General features: G+C 36.8%; 1 protein-coding gene across 1 annotated transcript in view; it reads left to right on the top strand.

Annotated features, from left to right (window-relative positions):
- GPC5 (glypican 5) overlaps nucleotides 1–18,110 on the top strand; it is a 725,946-nt gene that overhangs the window by 241,628 nt on the left and 466,208 nt on the right. Inside the window, exon 6 of the mRNA XM_074930948.1 lies at nucleotides 15,711–15,831. Within this exon, the coding sequence (XP_074787049.1) occupies nucleotides 15,711–15,831 (121 nt within the window). The remainder of the gene's footprint in view (nucleotides 1–15,710; nucleotides 15,832–18,110) is intronic.

The following is an 18,110-nucleotide window of genomic DNA, read 5'->3' as shown; positions in this document are numbered from 1 at the left end:
ACAAAAACTTAATATCTGAATGTGAAAAGTCAAATTTGCAAAAAGAAGACACAAAAAAAAGGTGGTTGCGAAGAAAGGGAAAACCAAAAGGTTATTAAATCTCTTAAATCTATAATACAATCCCTATCTTTAAAGAATTTAGCATTAGCTATGATGTCTTTCTTAGCTCATATATTTATTGTTGTACCCACAAATGGTAAAGAATTAGTTAGTCTTTTTAAAGAAACATTAAAAGATCGTGCTACATCATATATGAATGCAAGAAACGTTGGGCTGAAATGTTGCAGAAAACACTGAAACATTATTAAATCTGGGTTTTTTTCCTTCTTATGTCCCCTGTAACATCATGTGGTTTGTATATAGTGTTTACACTATTCCTATTTTGTCTGATATTAAGAATGGGCATCTAAAATATGCTTTTGTGGTACTGATATGATTTTCTAACAAATTCGAAATGAACATTCTATGTCAATTGACATAATCTATCTAGACTTGTGCAAAAGCATTTGACACTGTCCCACACGACATCCTTGTCTCTAAATTGGAAAGACATGGATTTGACAGATGGACCACTCGGTGGAAAAGGAATTGGCTAGATGGTAGCACTCAAAGAGTTGCCATCGACGGCTCAATGTCCAAGTGAAGAGCAGTGACGAGTGGTGTTCCTCAGAGGCTGGTATTGTGACTGGTGCTGTTTAACATCTTTGTTGGCAGGATGGTGAAATGCTGGGGTTTCAACCCTGAGCCCCAAATTAGGGTTGACATATGGGTGATTCCCACAGCCCTTCACAAAGGGGAGGTGAGTTTGCCTTTAGGCTTCCCTCCAGGGTGGTGCCGGCCTTGCAGACAGAGCCATTGGGTAAATGAGCCCCAGGGGTCCCACATTCAGTAACCAAAGGTCAGGTGTCCCACTGAGGGATAACAGCTGGGACCACTTGCAGGAAGGGCAGTGTCTGTCTGTGAGGTGGATGCACTTTGCAGAGTTCCCTGTTGGGGAAGGAGCTCCTGCCTCCCTGGAACTGGGCTCCAGTCAGGTCTGGCTTTTGTAAATGTGGGCTGTGTAGCGATTCAATATGTGGCTTCCTTGGTCTTATGTGTTTGGCTTGTTGACTTGGTTGTCTCCTGTCCCTTCTATGAGAGACTGTGTGTCACCATTTATTCCGCCCATTGTTGGCTGGGTGGTGTTGTTGTTGGGGTCAGTGGGATTGATGGTGGTTATGTATAATCTGACTTGTTTGTACCCCCAGTGCTTGCCCATGTACTGACCCTTTTGTATCACAGTTTGGTTATTGGTTCATCTTTATGCTGGCAGTGTCCTTTTGTGCTAGGCCTGATAGCTGGCAAAACAGATGGGGAGCGGAATTGAGTGCACCCTCAGCAAGCTTGCTGATGACACCAAGCTGTGTGGTGCAGTCCACTTTCATGAGACCCCAGCTGGAGTATTGTGTCCAGCTCTGGGGCCCTCAGCATAAAAAAGACATGGACTGGCTCAAGTGGATCTGGAGAAGGGCTGCAAAGATGATCAGGGAGCTGGTGCACCTCTCTTATGAGGACAGGCTGAGAGAGTTGGGGTTGTTCAGCCTAGAGAAGAGAAGCATCCAGGGAGAACTTATTGTGGCTTTCCAGTACTTAAAGTGAATCTCTAGGAAAGGTGGGGAGGGAGTCTTTATCAGGGGGTGTAGTGATAGGATGAGGGTTAATGGTTTTAAACTAAAAGAGGGTAGATTTAGATAAGGAAGAAATCTTTCACTGTGAGGGTAGTGAGACTCTGGAACAGGTTGCCTGGAAAGGTTGGGGATGCCTCCTCCCTGGAAGTGTTCAAGGCCAGGTTGGATGAGGCTTTAAGCAACCTGGGCTAGTGAAAGGTGTCCCTGCCCATGGCAGGGGGTTTGGAACTAGATGGTCTTTAAGATCCCTTCAAACTCAAACCATTCTGTGATGTCTTAATAAGCCCATTCAAATACCTTCCTAGTGGTTTCACAGACAACCCTTCAGCATTCTCCAGTTGATTACTCTGCTATAAATGGCTTCTCAAATTTCAGCTCCTTGAATATGACTTTATTTAAAGCCCATATTATTTGTGACTTGTCCTGAAATACTTCAAAAATTGCCCATCATGACTCTTATGGAGCATGAAAAGCATCAAATATTAAGGCAACCATATTTATATTTGGTATAATGCTAGTTAAGGATCAGTACAGAATAAACCTTTACTCAACTGTAACTGATAAAATATGGCATTCTAGAAAGTGCTTAATTTCCCATAAAGATTAATTAACACTAACACATAACTGACATTATATTGTAATGGGTTTTTTTTCTATTATTAAATAAAATACAGCATGTTGTAGAGATTCTAATCCTCAACTTTGTATGAGTTCTTCACATTAGCTATTCACTGCACTCATAGAAGAGGCAATGCAGGTATTTAGCAAATCAGGTAATACACATGCATCCAGCAAAGGTACTATGAATAATAAAGCTGTGAAATAAGAGAATGGTTATGAATTAGTAGCTGAACAAACTTCTTGTTGCTGAGGAAATTCTTCAGTAAAATGCCTGATATCTTTTGTATAAAAATGAAAGCAATCCAAATTGTATAATAATACAGCTGGGGACTGATTTTTGTCCCCCACAGGTATAATTGAAGTAAGCATGCTTGCATAAGTGTAAAACTGGTTTGAATGAAAAGAGTATTGCACCCAATATCTCCTCAAGTTAATGCTATATTCTCTAGGATTTAACAGTATTGAAAATGGGAATAGATTAGATGAAAGTGTCTTATTTGTAAAAAAAAAAAATAAAACCAAACAAACAAAAAACAACAAGCAACCAAAACCTCCACCATCTCACACAGTTAATATGAAGCATATAAATGTCATAAAACATTTAAGATTAAAAGTATCGTGTGTTGGATCATGTCATCAATTCCTAGTTTGCAGCAGCATCATCATGAACATTTAGATTAATTAGGAATATATAATGAATCCAAAGCCACAGAGATGGATTGGCCACTTACACTGACTTATTTATCCACTAATCTTTTGCGAACTCTGAGTGTACTGTGATAAGAGAGGGCCAGTAAGAAGCAGCTTCACTTTCACATGGAATTTCACTGTTTAGAATAAATAGGAAAAGATTTATTTAGTGGCTCATGTCAGTGAGTTTGCTGAAATAGCATTTCACTCTTGGCATTATGCAGCAACTTAGGTTGATTCCTTCATTTGACCTTTATTTGCTGAATGACCTTCTTTTAATTTCTCAATAATCATATTCAGGTTTATTATCTGCTTGATAGTCCTTTACAATAACTTAACTGTCATTTTGTGCTAATTTAACATAGATTACCTCAGAAAAAAACAACCCACCCAATAACAAAGAATGGACTGTGAGAGTGGACCTTTGACATGATTTGTAGTGCTGTCGTCCCCATGTGGCTCTAATATAAATATTGTGTCAGCACTGTGTCAAGTATCCATCCCAAAATTATCAGCTGTATTCCAAGTCCCTAGAGGATACTTTGGTTTGTGTGCTGAAGCATTATGTTGGACAAAATATGAAATGTTAGCCTTCTCTCTCCAAGGTTTGGTGTCCTACATAATGCCATAGTTACATTGCTATTTCCTTTGCCTTTGCCATTTCCAAGCAGGAAGATTTTAGTGTCCTATAGGGGAAGCAGGTTTCTCAATTTTAGACTAATTAGGCTTGATAGCTTTGTGTATCCAAGTTGTTTGTATTGTTTTTCCGAGATAATTCCTTTTGTTTTGCTAGCTATTTGCTATAAACATTTATGTGCTTGTTTATGGTAATTAATATATCTAATTTTATTGTTCTATTAAATGAAGGTACAATAGCATTATTAAGGTTGTAAGAAGATTTGGAGAATACTACCAGAAGGAAATATTTTTGTACTTATTTATCTAGATATAGTGCACTTGAATATGTCTGCTGTTTAGTTATTTTCTAATGCAACAAGAATCTATTTTCTTGATTTTAAACATGGGACTTACCCAAAGCACCTAGTTTAAATGAAATATCTGTCTCAAAGCTCGTCTTCAGTTCTTTTCTCTTCAACAGGGTTTGCAATTACTAGAACACATTTACTTGTTAAGGTGCATTACAGATTGATATCAGCTCCCTCTCAGATGTTTTCTTTTCTGCCTCTGTGGAGAATTTGGATATTGTTGGGGTGGGGAGTTCCCCCCCTGACGGTGTGTGATGCTCAGCAGAGCTTAATTTTCTGTTTGGAAGAACAGAGCTGTTGTCTGGGGTGTTTTGTCCTGTTCTTTGTGGTGATCGTTTTGCATCACATAAAAGAATAGTGTCTATGGAATTTAGAAACATACTGCTGAGATACATACACATAGATAAGTATTAGAGTGGTTACCATTAATTGACAAGAAGACTAATTTCCATGGTATCTTTCAAGTGAGAATTCTTCAAAAGTTCTGGAACTTTTGAAACGGTGTAAAGATTAAATTTTGAAGTGAAACAAAACAAATTTTTCTGACATTGATAACACGATATAAAAATTTTCTTTACAGTAGGAAATAGCAGTTACAGGGAAATGTATTTACACTTTCATAATATTTGGGCAGAATTGTTCTAGAATTCTTTGAGTTAATGTAGACTACTTCATTCAGGTGATATTCAAGAAGAGGAATAAGGAAAATCAGCAGGAAGAAACAGTATTTAAAAAACATTTTATATAACCTTAGCTTGAAATAGATTACCTTAATGAGTTAATACAGATCCAAGCAAATTTGGTGTATTTAAAAACTGTCAAAACCGTGCTACTGCTCAGTCTTTAAGTGTGATCAGAATTTATTTGCTGTGCTAAAAGAAAGCTTCAGAACATGATTTTTTAGTGTGTAGATTATAGCATTTCTTCTGAAGAAGAAAATTTAGCTTTAGTAGTTTTCACTTCAATAAAAGTTGTATTCTTTGCAAAAACAGTTACTTAATTGTCATACATCCTGTACTGAATTTTAGATGCTTAGTACAACAATCCTTCTAAATATATGTTCCATACATAGAAACTGGAGAGAAGTTGGTGCTTTTGGAAGTCTCCAGAGGGAGTCCTGTCTACTGAAAGAAGCCTTCAGGACATCTAGTTATTCCATTAGCACTTCTTATTGCTTATTAAGAACTTATTTTTGGAAGACACAGCTATCAAAACTATGATGGACTGGCTTCCAACCACTGTTTACAAAATCCTTTCAAAAAGGTTGGTCTTCAAATTAAGATCATGAAGGATTGGGGTTTTTTGATCTTTAGAAGAGTGATTATAGAATTAGAACATAATGGAAAATATTGACATGATAGATTCTATACTGTACAATATAACAAGGTCTGGGTCACACTTAGAAATTCATTAAAAGAGATATTCTGAAAGGCTCTGTAATAGTTACTTTATTGCATACTTCAGTGTGATTTGTCTTATTCCTGTGAACCTAGTTCCAAATAAGCAAGTTTTTGATGAAATATCTATTTTAAAAGGAGTATTCCAAAGACTAGTCACTTTTCAGGTGTAGAAGAGCCCAACTGCTATCTTTTACTTTAACAAGGCAGGTCTGGTTAATGATCAAAGGTTAAATACATATCTTTTATTAGACATGTTTTAGCCTAAGTGATTACAGGAACATATTTTTGTCTGAAGCACAAATAACACAATTTTTACTCAGTTGTTTTCTAAACAATATTTTCTGTAAATTGAACAAGTGTATATACAATCTTTTTTTTCAAGTATGTACCAAATTACAGATCTAAAAATAAATTCTCATTGAAAAAATAAAAGACTTTTTTTTTTTAAAAAAAGACTGATCCATTAAAACTTATTTAAAATGTCTAGGACGAATGAAATCTGTCCTAGAATTATTACAAATAGCATCTGTGATAACTAGGTGTAAAATATTTTTTGTGAGTTTTCTGAGGCTAACTTTGCAGTATCTACTCTTAAAAAACTATGTAAGACTAGACAAAACCAGCCAACACACTTGCCCGATCTCCAAGCATTATGATTACAGTGATACTTTGATTTGTTCAGCTTTGTTATTTAAAATTTGCACTACCACTCTTACTCATTTGTTGCTGAACATGTTTACTTTTTACTAGTATTCAGGTAATTGTTAATTCGCAGCTAACAGTTACCCAGAAATGTCCAGCAGTGATGAAGATGCTAGCAATAGCAGGTGTAAACCAGCGATTATCAGCAATCATAAAGTAAGCAAGCTGAGGAGTTGTTAAAAACCATATCCCAAGTTTGAAATAAACCAAAATTTAGTGAGCACACTCTGCTTTTTACCATTCTTAAACACAGTGAGACTCTATAAATACAGGTGCTTTCTTGTAACTTGTGTGTGCCAGCAGCCTAAGCTGTGAAGTAATTTAGAATTCAATTAACATGAGAAGCTGAACAAAACAAATCCCTTAGCAGTGCCAGTACACGAATGCCTACTTCTCTAAACTAGAATATTCAAACAAGAAAATCCAGTTTGTGAAGGAGTAGCATATTGAAGAAGTTGCATCTTGGTTACTGTATCAATGCCAGTTAGGAGATGAATACAAGAGAACAAATACAGTAAATAAACAGATTATTAAAAGTTATTTGGTCTCTTGTATATTATATTCTCTATGCCTGGAGCATACCAAAGAACCCACAGGAAGTGAACACCTAGTTTCAAACTATTTTGCTAGGATTTCAGTGCTTTACTTAAATCAGCTGATGAAAATTTAGTTTTTATGGAACTAAAACAGAGAAATAAGATCAGGCATACTAAACTTTTTTCAAACTCTACACAGCTGTGAAATCATATCAAGAGACTTACAGCTTTCAGAGACAGCAGTTCCCAGCTTTTTGGAACTGCCTGAAGAATACTTTTCTTTTGGGAGGGGGTATATGTTCTGTAGGTTTGTCCTGTGGATTTGAATCCTGCCAAACCTACAGGCAATCAGCATAATGAGACAGTCCTGGGAATAAAAAATATCTTGATATTTAAAAATTTTGCATATACATGTTAGGTATATATCTGTACATATTCTATTTTTCAAGTAAAACTGCACCTTGTCTTTAATCCTGAGTCAAAATCAGTTTATTTAAATAATTGACTGTTGTGTATATTCTTCACAGTTATTTAAGGATCTTGGCCCTCATTGCCATGACTAGATAATATGTATTATTCTGTTCTAACAATATGTATTTTTGTCAACATTTGGAAGGTATTTATCAGTTTAAAATCTTCCTGTACTTGAAAGATGCAGCTTTTCCACGGTTGAGAGGGTCCTACTGGTGCAATTTTTAGGAAGTGTTAAACTATGCCTGAGACCTCATCTGGACTTATTCATGACCATGCCATCTTTTTCTTGGCACTAAAACATTTCTGTCACTATGTCACAAGTTCACATTACATTGGAGAGGGTAGCTCACAAGATTTCTATTTAACTATTGGTTATGTTTTCTTTGGGGTTTTTATATCCATTAAGATGCTACTCTTCATAAATCATGACAGTGAGGTACTTTATGTCAGATTATTAGAAACAAATCTCTTAACTGTTTTTCCTTTACTGTTGTATTGCCTTTCCATCTCCAGTGAATTATCTCACTGTCTGTACGTCCCTCAGATTTACTGTAAGTCAACGGGGTGTGTGCCCTCACTTTACTTGTGTTCTTATGTGTCAGGGCTATGTCATGGTTCTGTGCCTCTATCATCATTAGAAAGCTCTTCTCCTTGCTTCAGTGTTTAACTTCAGATTGTAGCTGAGCAAAACAGAACAATCAAACCAACCAAAAAAAGAATCACAGATTTGAAAAAAGAATCCAGAATTCCAGAATGAGTATCTGGGAATGTGTGTTGAGGATATCTCTGGGACCTGTGTTGCCTGAGGGGCTACCTGTACCACGTTTGGATCATGGCCATCCTTACCACTTGTTAAAACCACTGACTCTTCAAGCTTAGGCTAGGGACTTGAAACACTTAGCGAGCTCAGTAGTGCCTGTTCTTAGTAGGTCCAGTTGTTCAGATCTACATGGTTCCACAGGCAACATGTAGGCATTTTAACTATTAGTTCCAATGAGATTCAACTGAAATGTTTTTACTATTTACAAATATTAGTCAGGGTGAAGCTCTGAACTTTAATGTATTTCTGTTTCAGCTTGAGTTCTGGTTCTAATGCACATCTGTATACCACAGTTCCAATTTCACAATTCGAAGAAATTTCTATTTTAAAGCACTGAAATAGATTTTTTTTTTCAACTCAAATTTCCATGTTTATTTCCATAATTCATGTTTCTTATTTTTGTTATTTGACAATTGATTTCTTAATATCTCTTTATTTGCTGTATGAAATGATGCCCTAAAGAAGATTGGCTTTACTTGAAACTAATCTGTTACTGACCAAGAATTTGTATTCTCTTCATTCTGAAGTAATAGCAGAGAGAAGTTGCAGCAAAGCAAAACGCTACTAGTGCGGGGAGTTGAACACTGGAGAAGTTTGGATCTGGATAAAAACTTTATGGCTCAGATCAATTTTTTAACATTGATTTCTTTATTTTATCTGTTCTATGCTGGTTACTCTAAAAAGCTAGTGTGAAGGAATGGCAAATCATGATCAGTTGTTGACAATAAATAGGATGTATCCTTTTTTTTTTCATCACAATATGATATATTTTTGTTACAGGGATATAGAGGTACAGATCTGCCTTAGGCATCATGTCCAAAATGGCTGATTCTTAAAGAATTAATATATTCATTACTTCTAATAGCTTTTCCAATTGCATGTACCAAGAAATTGGTGATAGCCAATAGAGCATGTTCTTCTCTTTTAACAGAGATATTGATACAATCTAGTGTAAACCCCACCAACTGTATTCATAGATAGAAATAGGAAATTTATATGAATATTCATATATTGAGCTCAGAAAATGGACACCTTGTTATTCATCACTTTAAAACATGTTTATAGAATACAAATATATTGGTACTTGTTTTTTTTCCTAGTGTTGATGAAAATGAATAGTATTTGGGGACCAAGTCTGCCTATTAAAGTGATGTGATACATTACCATGCTTGTACAGAAATGAGCACAGATGGCGGGTCTATTACTTCTCTAGCAAGAGATTCGTCATTTTTTTCCCCAGGATTCAAATCTGAACAACACTTGCGCAAGTCAGGCTACCTCTGTGGGGATCCTTAAAATGTTTTTTTCCATTACTTGTACATTAGGAGTAAAAGAAACAGTGATTAATGCTGTATTAAAACTTTGTAATGAATGAAGTCTCTCAAACCTCAAGTCTGAGTTTATGTTTTTCCCCCAACTAAAGGAAAACATATTTTGCATGTAAATGTAAGTCTACAGGGATGAAGTTTTGTGTACCATGCTCAGATTCCAAATAGCCTATTTAGCTCTGACAGATCATTTAGTTCACATTAGTATGTTTGAAGATATTAGATTTATAGACATTTGTTAATGAAATGCAATATGTGGAAAATAAACCAACAAGTTTATAATTTATGCAACAGATAATTTAAAGCAGCAAAAGAGCAGATTGAACAAAAAGAGGTTGACTTCCATAATCTTACTTTTATGATAAGAATCAATAAAGCAATACTTCATAAGACTTTGTCAATGCCTTATTATACACCTGAAGAAAGAAAAGTATTTTCAACCTGCCCTGTAACTTGTCAGAGCCTCTAATTACAAAAGACTCAAAAGTTAAATAATAGCTTTTAATGCCAGTTGATCAAAGCCAGATCACCTTGCAGTGAAAGCAAATTTAATATGGGTTAGGTTTTCCAATAACAGGAAAAAATGCAAACATATGCATTTATTTACTTTAGTATGTTGAGTATATTCACATTTGGGGATTCTATACTGAGATCCACCATCATTTAGCAATGCAACATCACATCAAAAATGTTCAACATTTATTCTGTGAACTGGTACACAAAGACAGTATTTCAAATTTGGTGTTGGTGGGTTAACCCCAGCTGGATGGCAGGTGCCCACCGAAGTTGCTCTATCACTCCCCCTCCTCAACTGGACAGAGAGAAAAAAAAAAAGACAAACTTATGGGTCAAGATAAGGACATGGAGAGATCACTCACCAATTACCATCACAGATATAACAGACTTGACTTAGGGAATTAATTTGATTTACTACCAATCAAATCAGAGTTAGATAATGAGAAATAAAACCAAATCTTAAAAACACCTTCCCCCCACCCTTCCCTTCTTTCCAGGCTCAACTTCAGTCCTGACTTCTCTACCTCCTCCCCCTGAGCAGTGCAGGGGGACGTGGAATGGGAGGTGCAGTCAATTCATTACATGTTGTCTCTGCCACTCCTTCCTCCTCACACTCTTCCCATGTTCCAACATGGGCTCCCTCCCACAGGAGACAGTCCTCCACAAACTTCTCCAATGAGTCCTTCCCATGGGCTGTGGTTCTTCATGAACTGCTCCAGTGTGGGTCCCTTCCATGCAGTGTAGTCCTTCAGGAACAGACTGCTCCAGGCTGGGTCCCCTGTAGGATCCTGACAGCAAACCTGCTCCAGCGTGGGCTTCCCATGGGGTCACAGCCTCCTTCAGGTGCATCCACCTGCTCTGATGTGGGGTCTGCCATGGGCTGCAGGTGTCTATCTGCTCCACCGTTAACCTCTGTGGGCTGCAGGGACACAACCTGCCTCACCAGGGGCTGCAGGGGAACCTCTGCTCTGGTGCCTGAAGCACCTCTTCCTCCTCCTTCTTCACTGACCTTGGATTCTTCAGGGTTGTTTCTCTCCTATTGTCAACTCTTCTCCTCTGGCTTCTCTTTTTTTTTCCCTTTTTAAAATATGTTATCCCTGAGGTGGTACCAACATTGATGATTGGCTTGACCTTGGCCAGCAGCAGGTCCATCTTGGAACCAGCTGGCACTGGCTGTATCAATACCATGGGGAAGTTTCTAGCAGCCTCTCACAGAAGCCACCTCTGTAACTCCCCTGCTACCAAAATCTTGCCACACAAATCCAGTACATTTGGAGGAAAACCATTCTTTCAAATGGGATTGCATTCTTTTTGTTCCATCCAAATTAATCTAATTTTTTGTCATTTACACCTTTATTTTCCATATATGATGCTTTATAAGGCATGCACCTGGGTGAAAATTGATATCCAGAACCTGGAGGATTAATCTAAAGATTGAATTTTCCCTGATCATAAAAATAAAAACTCTTGGAGGAATAAAAACTTTACAAAGCTTGAATAACCCAAGACTTTGAAAGCGTAAGGTTTTATGGAGAAAGAGAGAAGTAGCAACTCCTTTAAAAGTCAAGTTGGGGAATCTAGTAAACATCTAGTAGACCTGAGGATAAACCACAAGCCTTTGAAATGAGTAGTATTTATACTAGTCCTGGACCCTAATTTTTCTCTATGGATATAATCTTCTGTGTTATTTGGAGTCTGCTGGGGCCTGTAACAGACAAAAGGGTCAGGTGAATGGTCTGAAATGTGTCAATTGTCACAGAACAGGCTTTGAACTTTTTTTGAGCAGCCAGTGCATTTGTGAAGGTGGAAAGGTGCTCTGTTCTGCTTGGTAATATTGTGGAGGGTGAGGAGGCCTGCAGGCAGTGGAATGCAGTGGAAATCACAGATTCACTTCTCTCAGCTCTGGAAACAATCATGCTGGCTGCAGATGAAAGGTCAGGAGTGAGAAAGAAGGTAGAAAGAAAGGTGCTAAACAATCAGAGCAAGTAAGAACAGTATATATGGAGGTTGTTACTACCAGTACGTAATGATCTAATAGCAGTTCAGTGCTAATAGACTTAGAGTTGTGGTATTATCAAGCACTAGTGTGTTGCTTGTCATTGCTTTGATACACAAGTCACCTCTACTTCAGCTTCTTACCCTTCTCCACTCTCAACTGGACAAAGCAAACCCCTGCTCTGAGCAGTCAGCAATGATGCAGTTAGGGTAACTAATGTGAGTAGGTTCTTTCACAGGTAAATGACTGAGTGGATTTCCTTCCTGAAAGGAAAAAGTAGCCTTGTAGTGACTGTAAAAGAAGAAAATGCTTGCCAAACTTTCAGTTTCTCTACAAAGCTGCAAGGGCAGGCAGAAGAATGGACATGGATATTCCCAGACTTGAGCATGCCCACTCACACTGTACATCTGCTTTCCGTGCAGAGATGCTTTTTCTCAGCAAAGTAGGCAAAAGAGGTGAAAGTTAAGTGAGATTTGCTACAGGCAACGTTACTGGGTAAGAATATCTGGACTTTGTATAGAAAATGCCTCAGTCATGAGAACAGAGAGAATATTCATATGGATTTTGGACATGTTTCTGGTTTAACCTGAAGCTTCCAAGCCAAAATAGCAAAGAGCCTTTGGGCCACACAAGGTTGACAATGTTAAAAAAGTGTAAATCAGAAAAAGGGTATTTTTTTTGTGTGAGAAAGAAGACTGAATCATTGCTAAGAATTTTAGTATTAGATAACAGAGCTCCTTTACCTGGGGAGAAAATATGTATTTTGCCTTTGAGAGAATATGAAAAGAATGTGGAAACTCCATCCCTGGCAGTGTTCAAGGCCAGGTTGGACGGGGCTTTGAGCAACCTGGGCTAGTGGAAGGTGTCCCTGCCCATGGCAGGGGGGGTGGAACTAGATGATCTTTAAGGTCCCTTCCAACCGAAACCATTCTATGATTCTCTGTCTACAACAGAAAGACTAGGAGTGGGAGAGAGAGAAACAAATTTATTGCTAACACTTTTTACTGGTAAATATATCCAATTATTCCTTATGAACCACACTTGAATATGAATTTAGAGGATGACAGCTCTAAAGAGGTTGGAGAACATGACTGAAACTCCTAATATCTGGTCCACCCAGATATTAGGACACTGTTACTTTCCCAGCTCCTTCCCCTCATGTGAAAGGAATTCATCCTATGGTAAATGCAAGCTGTGTAAGTGCATGGATTTAATTGTGGAAATAGCTGAAAAAGAAATGATCGTCAGCCTTGAGTGAGTCACTTCCAGATGATAATTCCTAGATGAGTTAAATTAATAAAATTATAGCCTAGGCAAGTCTCAACTTCTTTGTGGTTTATTTCTTCCTGCATGGTTAGAGAAATGAGTATTGTCGACTGAATTAAAAAAAGATAAATGGTTTATTTTTCACATAGTAATGCAGTTCACAGGCAAATGTGCAATAGTTTGCAGCATTTGAAAAAAAGGTGTTAACTGAAGATTTTGAGTGACAGAAAGTGAGAACATAGGTTTTTCATGCTGTGAAACAGAAAATGAGAGCACTGTACAGAAAGGATAGCCATAACTTTTAAGTTTTTTTTTTTTTATAGTGTTATAGTATGAAGAAAAATTGCTATGTTACATTAAACCAGTTTGTTGAATTAATCCAGTTGTCCATTTGGTGAGTGCAGTATTGTTCACCTGGAAAGGGGAAGGAAGGAATGAGTTCCATATTGAATTGCCTGTTTTGATTTGGACAAATGACTTTGAAAGAAGAATATTTGAGGAAAAATTGGAGAAGGTTTTTAGGTTGGGGGTGTTTTTTTATTCTTGGAAGCTACCAGATTTGCTGACCCACTCAAATTGCTGTGTTAAACATTCTCCCAAGTCTAGCAGGCAGGCTGCAGATTTTGTACACACCCCTATAGAAAGCTTTACCTCATCACTACAAGCTGTCAAATTGTCCCATCACTACAAGACAATACAAAAAGCTGTCTGCTATAAACCAAAATACCATTTTGTGAAGAATATGAACCATTCATATATTGAATGTATTCAAAAGTGCTATGAAGATTTTTTTAAAACTCATTTCAACTACTATGTTCCAGTGAGCTACATTAAGCCTTTGCTGTACTGATTGTGCAGCATTAGCATCCATTCCAAGTAATAGCATGGCTAGTGAATCAGTAAAGGGCTCCGTAATGGCTTTTAGTAATGAGCTTATTATTTTTAGTATTTACCTTTAGCTGATACAGTGTGTCCTGAATATTGGATACAGGTGACTATTTTCTCAAATGAAGAATGAATAAAGGTGGAATCATTAACTTGTGATGAATCCTGGGTGATCATTGCTGTGATATCTTGATACATAATTGAATTTAAATTTGATATTATATCTGCTTCCAGTGAACTTGACTGCTTGCAGAAGAAATAAAGAGTGCATTTGCCCTAAACAGCACATGCAGAACTGTATGTGGAAGGTCTAGAAATTATTTACTGCAAGAAACTGAATGCTTTAAAGGACTTAAGTAATGAAAGACTGCTGGATCTACCTTCTGGGAAAATTTTGCCGAGGCTTAGAATTAGTTCACTTTTGAGGCATTTTGCAGAACATGTAGTCCAAAAAGTGTGTTCTCGTAATGGCTAAAGGAACTACTGATTTTTGTTACACATGTAGAAGGCAAATTGTGCTCTCTGTGGTCTGTTGAAAACTTAGAGTCTTTCTGTATGTCAGAGTTAATTTTTATCTATGAACATGGCCAATGTCAATTTAGGAATCGTATCTGGGTCCATGTAAACTTCCTTAGGAATATCCTTATTCTCACTTAATGCAATAATCAAGCAAAGATCAAAGACAAAAATATCATTGTTATGTGGCAACCTTGTTTTAATGAACAGTGTTCATGGCTTAGCGTACATAGAAGGTTTTCTGCAGAACTAAGAGGATCTTCAATGTTTCTCATAAAAAAGATTCTGCAAAATTTGAATATGCCGTGTTGTCTGTGCTCATATGCAGATCTAATAGGCGGGAATTAGGCATTTCTTTACTCCATTCCTGACAGGGTTCTTTGCTTTCTTTTCCTTACAGCATAACAGCTGGCAAAATATTTTTGAGACAGAGATATATAGAGCTATCCTCTTGTAGAGTGTGCAGACAAAACCTAACATATGGAGGGTATTTGCATAATGTACAGTATCAGTGATGAGAAGGTAGATACTCAGTTTTTCTTGCATAAATTGAGTATTGCATATCACATGGGAAGTTGAATGAAGAAGTGCACCTTAATAAGCCACAGAATTCTGCTAAATGGTCTATATATTTTGAGTTTTGATGTATTAGAAACAATGTTCTAGTTACTACACCATTTCTTCTTGAATCAGCATATATCTGGTTTCTATAACTTCCTTTTTACATAACTATCTATTAGGTGAATTTTGGCCTACTCTGTACTTACATCAGTTATGTAATGCTGAATAATTTGTCCACAATTTGGCTGTTGTCCTGCAATAAATATTCTATCTGCATGTGAATTCATGAAAGCATTAGGAAACTTCAGGTGCAGTTATGAACATACAATGTAGGATCTGGAGTTTGTTTTAAAAAACAGAAATGCCATGCATTTAAGCAGTCACCATGTAGTTTATATTTAGCAAGACCAAAATGGAGGACAGTCTTTGCCCACACAAAACACATGCATAGGGCTGAATGTTTGTTGCTTCAAAATGTAAACAACTCTCTTCTTGTTAAAGTTTGTAGTAAAATTAAAGCTATAATAAATAATACAACTTTGTGGAATGTAGTAATTATACTATGCTGTATTTCTTTTATGTGAAAAACGTGCACAAAATTAATGCATCTCATTAAAGTGGAATTGTTGATGCTATGAGAGTTAACACAAACTAGAAGATCACAGAATTACAGAATCAAGATGACTCTCTGAAAGTAGAATAACTTACCAAACCATTTTTGTGTGTGTGTTTGTGTATTAAACTAGCTATACTCATCGTGTGGTTGGCAGTGGAATCAAAGCTCAGTCTGCAAATCCAGAAGTAAAAGTGAAGGGAACAGATCCTGTAATAAGTCAAATTATTGACAAGCTGAAACATGTTATTCAGGTAAGCTGCTTTTACCTATAGATATAGTGTAGTACTAAAGAACACTCTGGTAGTGAAAGTATTAATTTACTGTACATTAATGGTTAATTTTTAATTCAAGTTGCTGCTCAGTGCACCTCAACAGCAAAACACTGCTTGCTCATTGTCTCACTTCAATTGTTAAAATGATTTAGTTAAAAGGTTTGCATATGTTATATAAGTGTAGGAAGTCAGATTCTGACAGCTGGACCATCTGTACCTGTGAGCACCCCATCTTGTCATTGCAGTGAGCGTAGAGTAGCACAAACGGTATAATTTAGGGATATTAACTGGTTGCATATGTTTAAAAAACAATAGAACATAATTTCTCTCTTCCCTCTTTACTAAATCTAGGTTCTTTCTTAGCTAGTCTTGCTGTGAGTTCTTTTGTTTAGATGCCAGATAGAAAAGCTAAGAAGTTTGAACAAGAATAGCATGCTTGCTAAAGGAGTTGGTGTTCATTACCAGATGTACGTATCTGTGAGTTACTAAATTTAAGGCTTACAAGACAGTCAATTCTGACATGGTTCTGCACATAACATTGTGATACATTTAAAGGATTACAGGTATATTTTGTAACGTGCGGTATCTATATGCACAGATAGGCTGAACTACAGGAAAAAAACCTGATTCTTTTGAAACCAACAATTTTGCTGACAACTCTGTATTTTGATTTAAAAACGTAAGTTTCCACTCTGATCTGAAGACGCAGTGAAAAGAAATGTTTTACTGAAATTTCTTGTCAGTGACCCATCTAACACAATATCCTGTCATCTGCTCTGGTAAAAGGAGAGGCTACTTAGGGAGGGCATGCACGCTTGGCATCTTTATGGTCTCCACTCCCCTTCTCTACCTCATTCCCCAAACATGAGAATTAGAGACATTAGACAGCTCCTCCTTGCCTAGTGCATTTAGTTCCATCTAAGGACTCGCTTTAATTTTGTTTTTCCATCTCCTTCGCAGCTTTTAAATACAGTTTCCCAAATGCTTTCTGGAGATGAAATATTACTGATAACTTAATGATAAACTCTCTTGGTTCTTATTTCTCTATTTCTGAACAATAACTCTTCTCTGACAACAAAGGAAAGAGTGGTGAAATAGGATAAAAACATAAAAATTTATTTTCTGTCAGTAAGGTTGTTTTCTGGGAGAAGTGGCATCCAGATTGAAGCTCAAAGGCAGTCATTATTCTTTCCTTCTTAAAAGAAATATCTTCTGTAGCCCTCCAGCCTTAGCATACTTTTGTCTCTCTTTATTAAAATGGTGACTAGAATGGTGAAAAAATGAATACAATTTTCCCTCCAAAGAGATACTATGACTTAATTAAGAACCACAAATTACTGTGCAAAGAAAACCATTGCAAGTATTACTGGATAAGTCTCAAGGTCCTTCATCTATCAGGAATGCCCTCTTTCTTTGATATTAAATCTGCACTGTACGTTTCATTGTGTTGTTTTCCTCTAGAGACTTGTTTCCTCAAGTGAGGATCTAAAAGAGTGGAATAGAACAACTCCGTTATAAGGTATTTCATTTTGAGAGCTTATATGCCCTTGTCCCAAAAGACTACAGTGGGTCTTGGGGAGAAGGACATACAATTTACATACTGCAAGTCTTACTAACCTCCAAATATCTTTCTATGGGATAGTTTCCTTTCTTGCAGCTGAGTATGGAAATAGGGTCAGAGGATAAAGAGAGAATCAAATTCCTCAGAGCCCTGACATATAACTGCTTTTCCTCAGATAAAAGGGCTGAGCAAACTGCAGAAAAAGCTTTTTTCTCTAACATTTGCTGCTTGGGAATGGAGGATGGGGAGTGTAAATTAGAGATACACATACAAAAGATCACCTTTTTGTCCTCTGTGAGATGAAAAGGATGAATCACATATTAAGCTTATGATGGACAGATTAAATAAGGGGAGTTTAATGGATTGTGGTGTTGCCTCAGAGATAGATGGTGTCATACTTAAGTCTAGCACTCTATGCAAGTAGTATTGCTGCACTGCAAAAGTTTAAATAGCTGATTTAGTAGAAAAAAATATTTGTCCTGTTTTTCAGACCTAATAATTCCTACAATTGGTAAAGTTTATATATTTTAATTTTACTTTAAGGTGGCATAGATTGGCAGGGTAATATATAACTTGCTATTTATGGAGGCAACTATAAATATTTTACAAAAAATCTATGTTACTGCAACCTTGCTTGCTAAACAAGTACATTTTTGTTTAGTTGTGTTTTGTATGTAGCCATTTGCTCTCTGTATTA

Source organism: Athene noctua, chromosome 1, assembly GCF_965140245.1.
Source record: "Athene noctua chromosome 1, bAthNoc1.hap1.1, whole genome shotgun sequence".
In the NCBI taxonomy this organism is placed as follows: domain Eukaryota; kingdom Metazoa; phylum Chordata; class Aves; order Strigiformes; family Strigidae; genus Athene; species Athene noctua.
The sequence above is the reverse complement of the archived record's forward strand: the minus strand, read 5'-3'. Positions and strand labels throughout refer to the sequence as shown.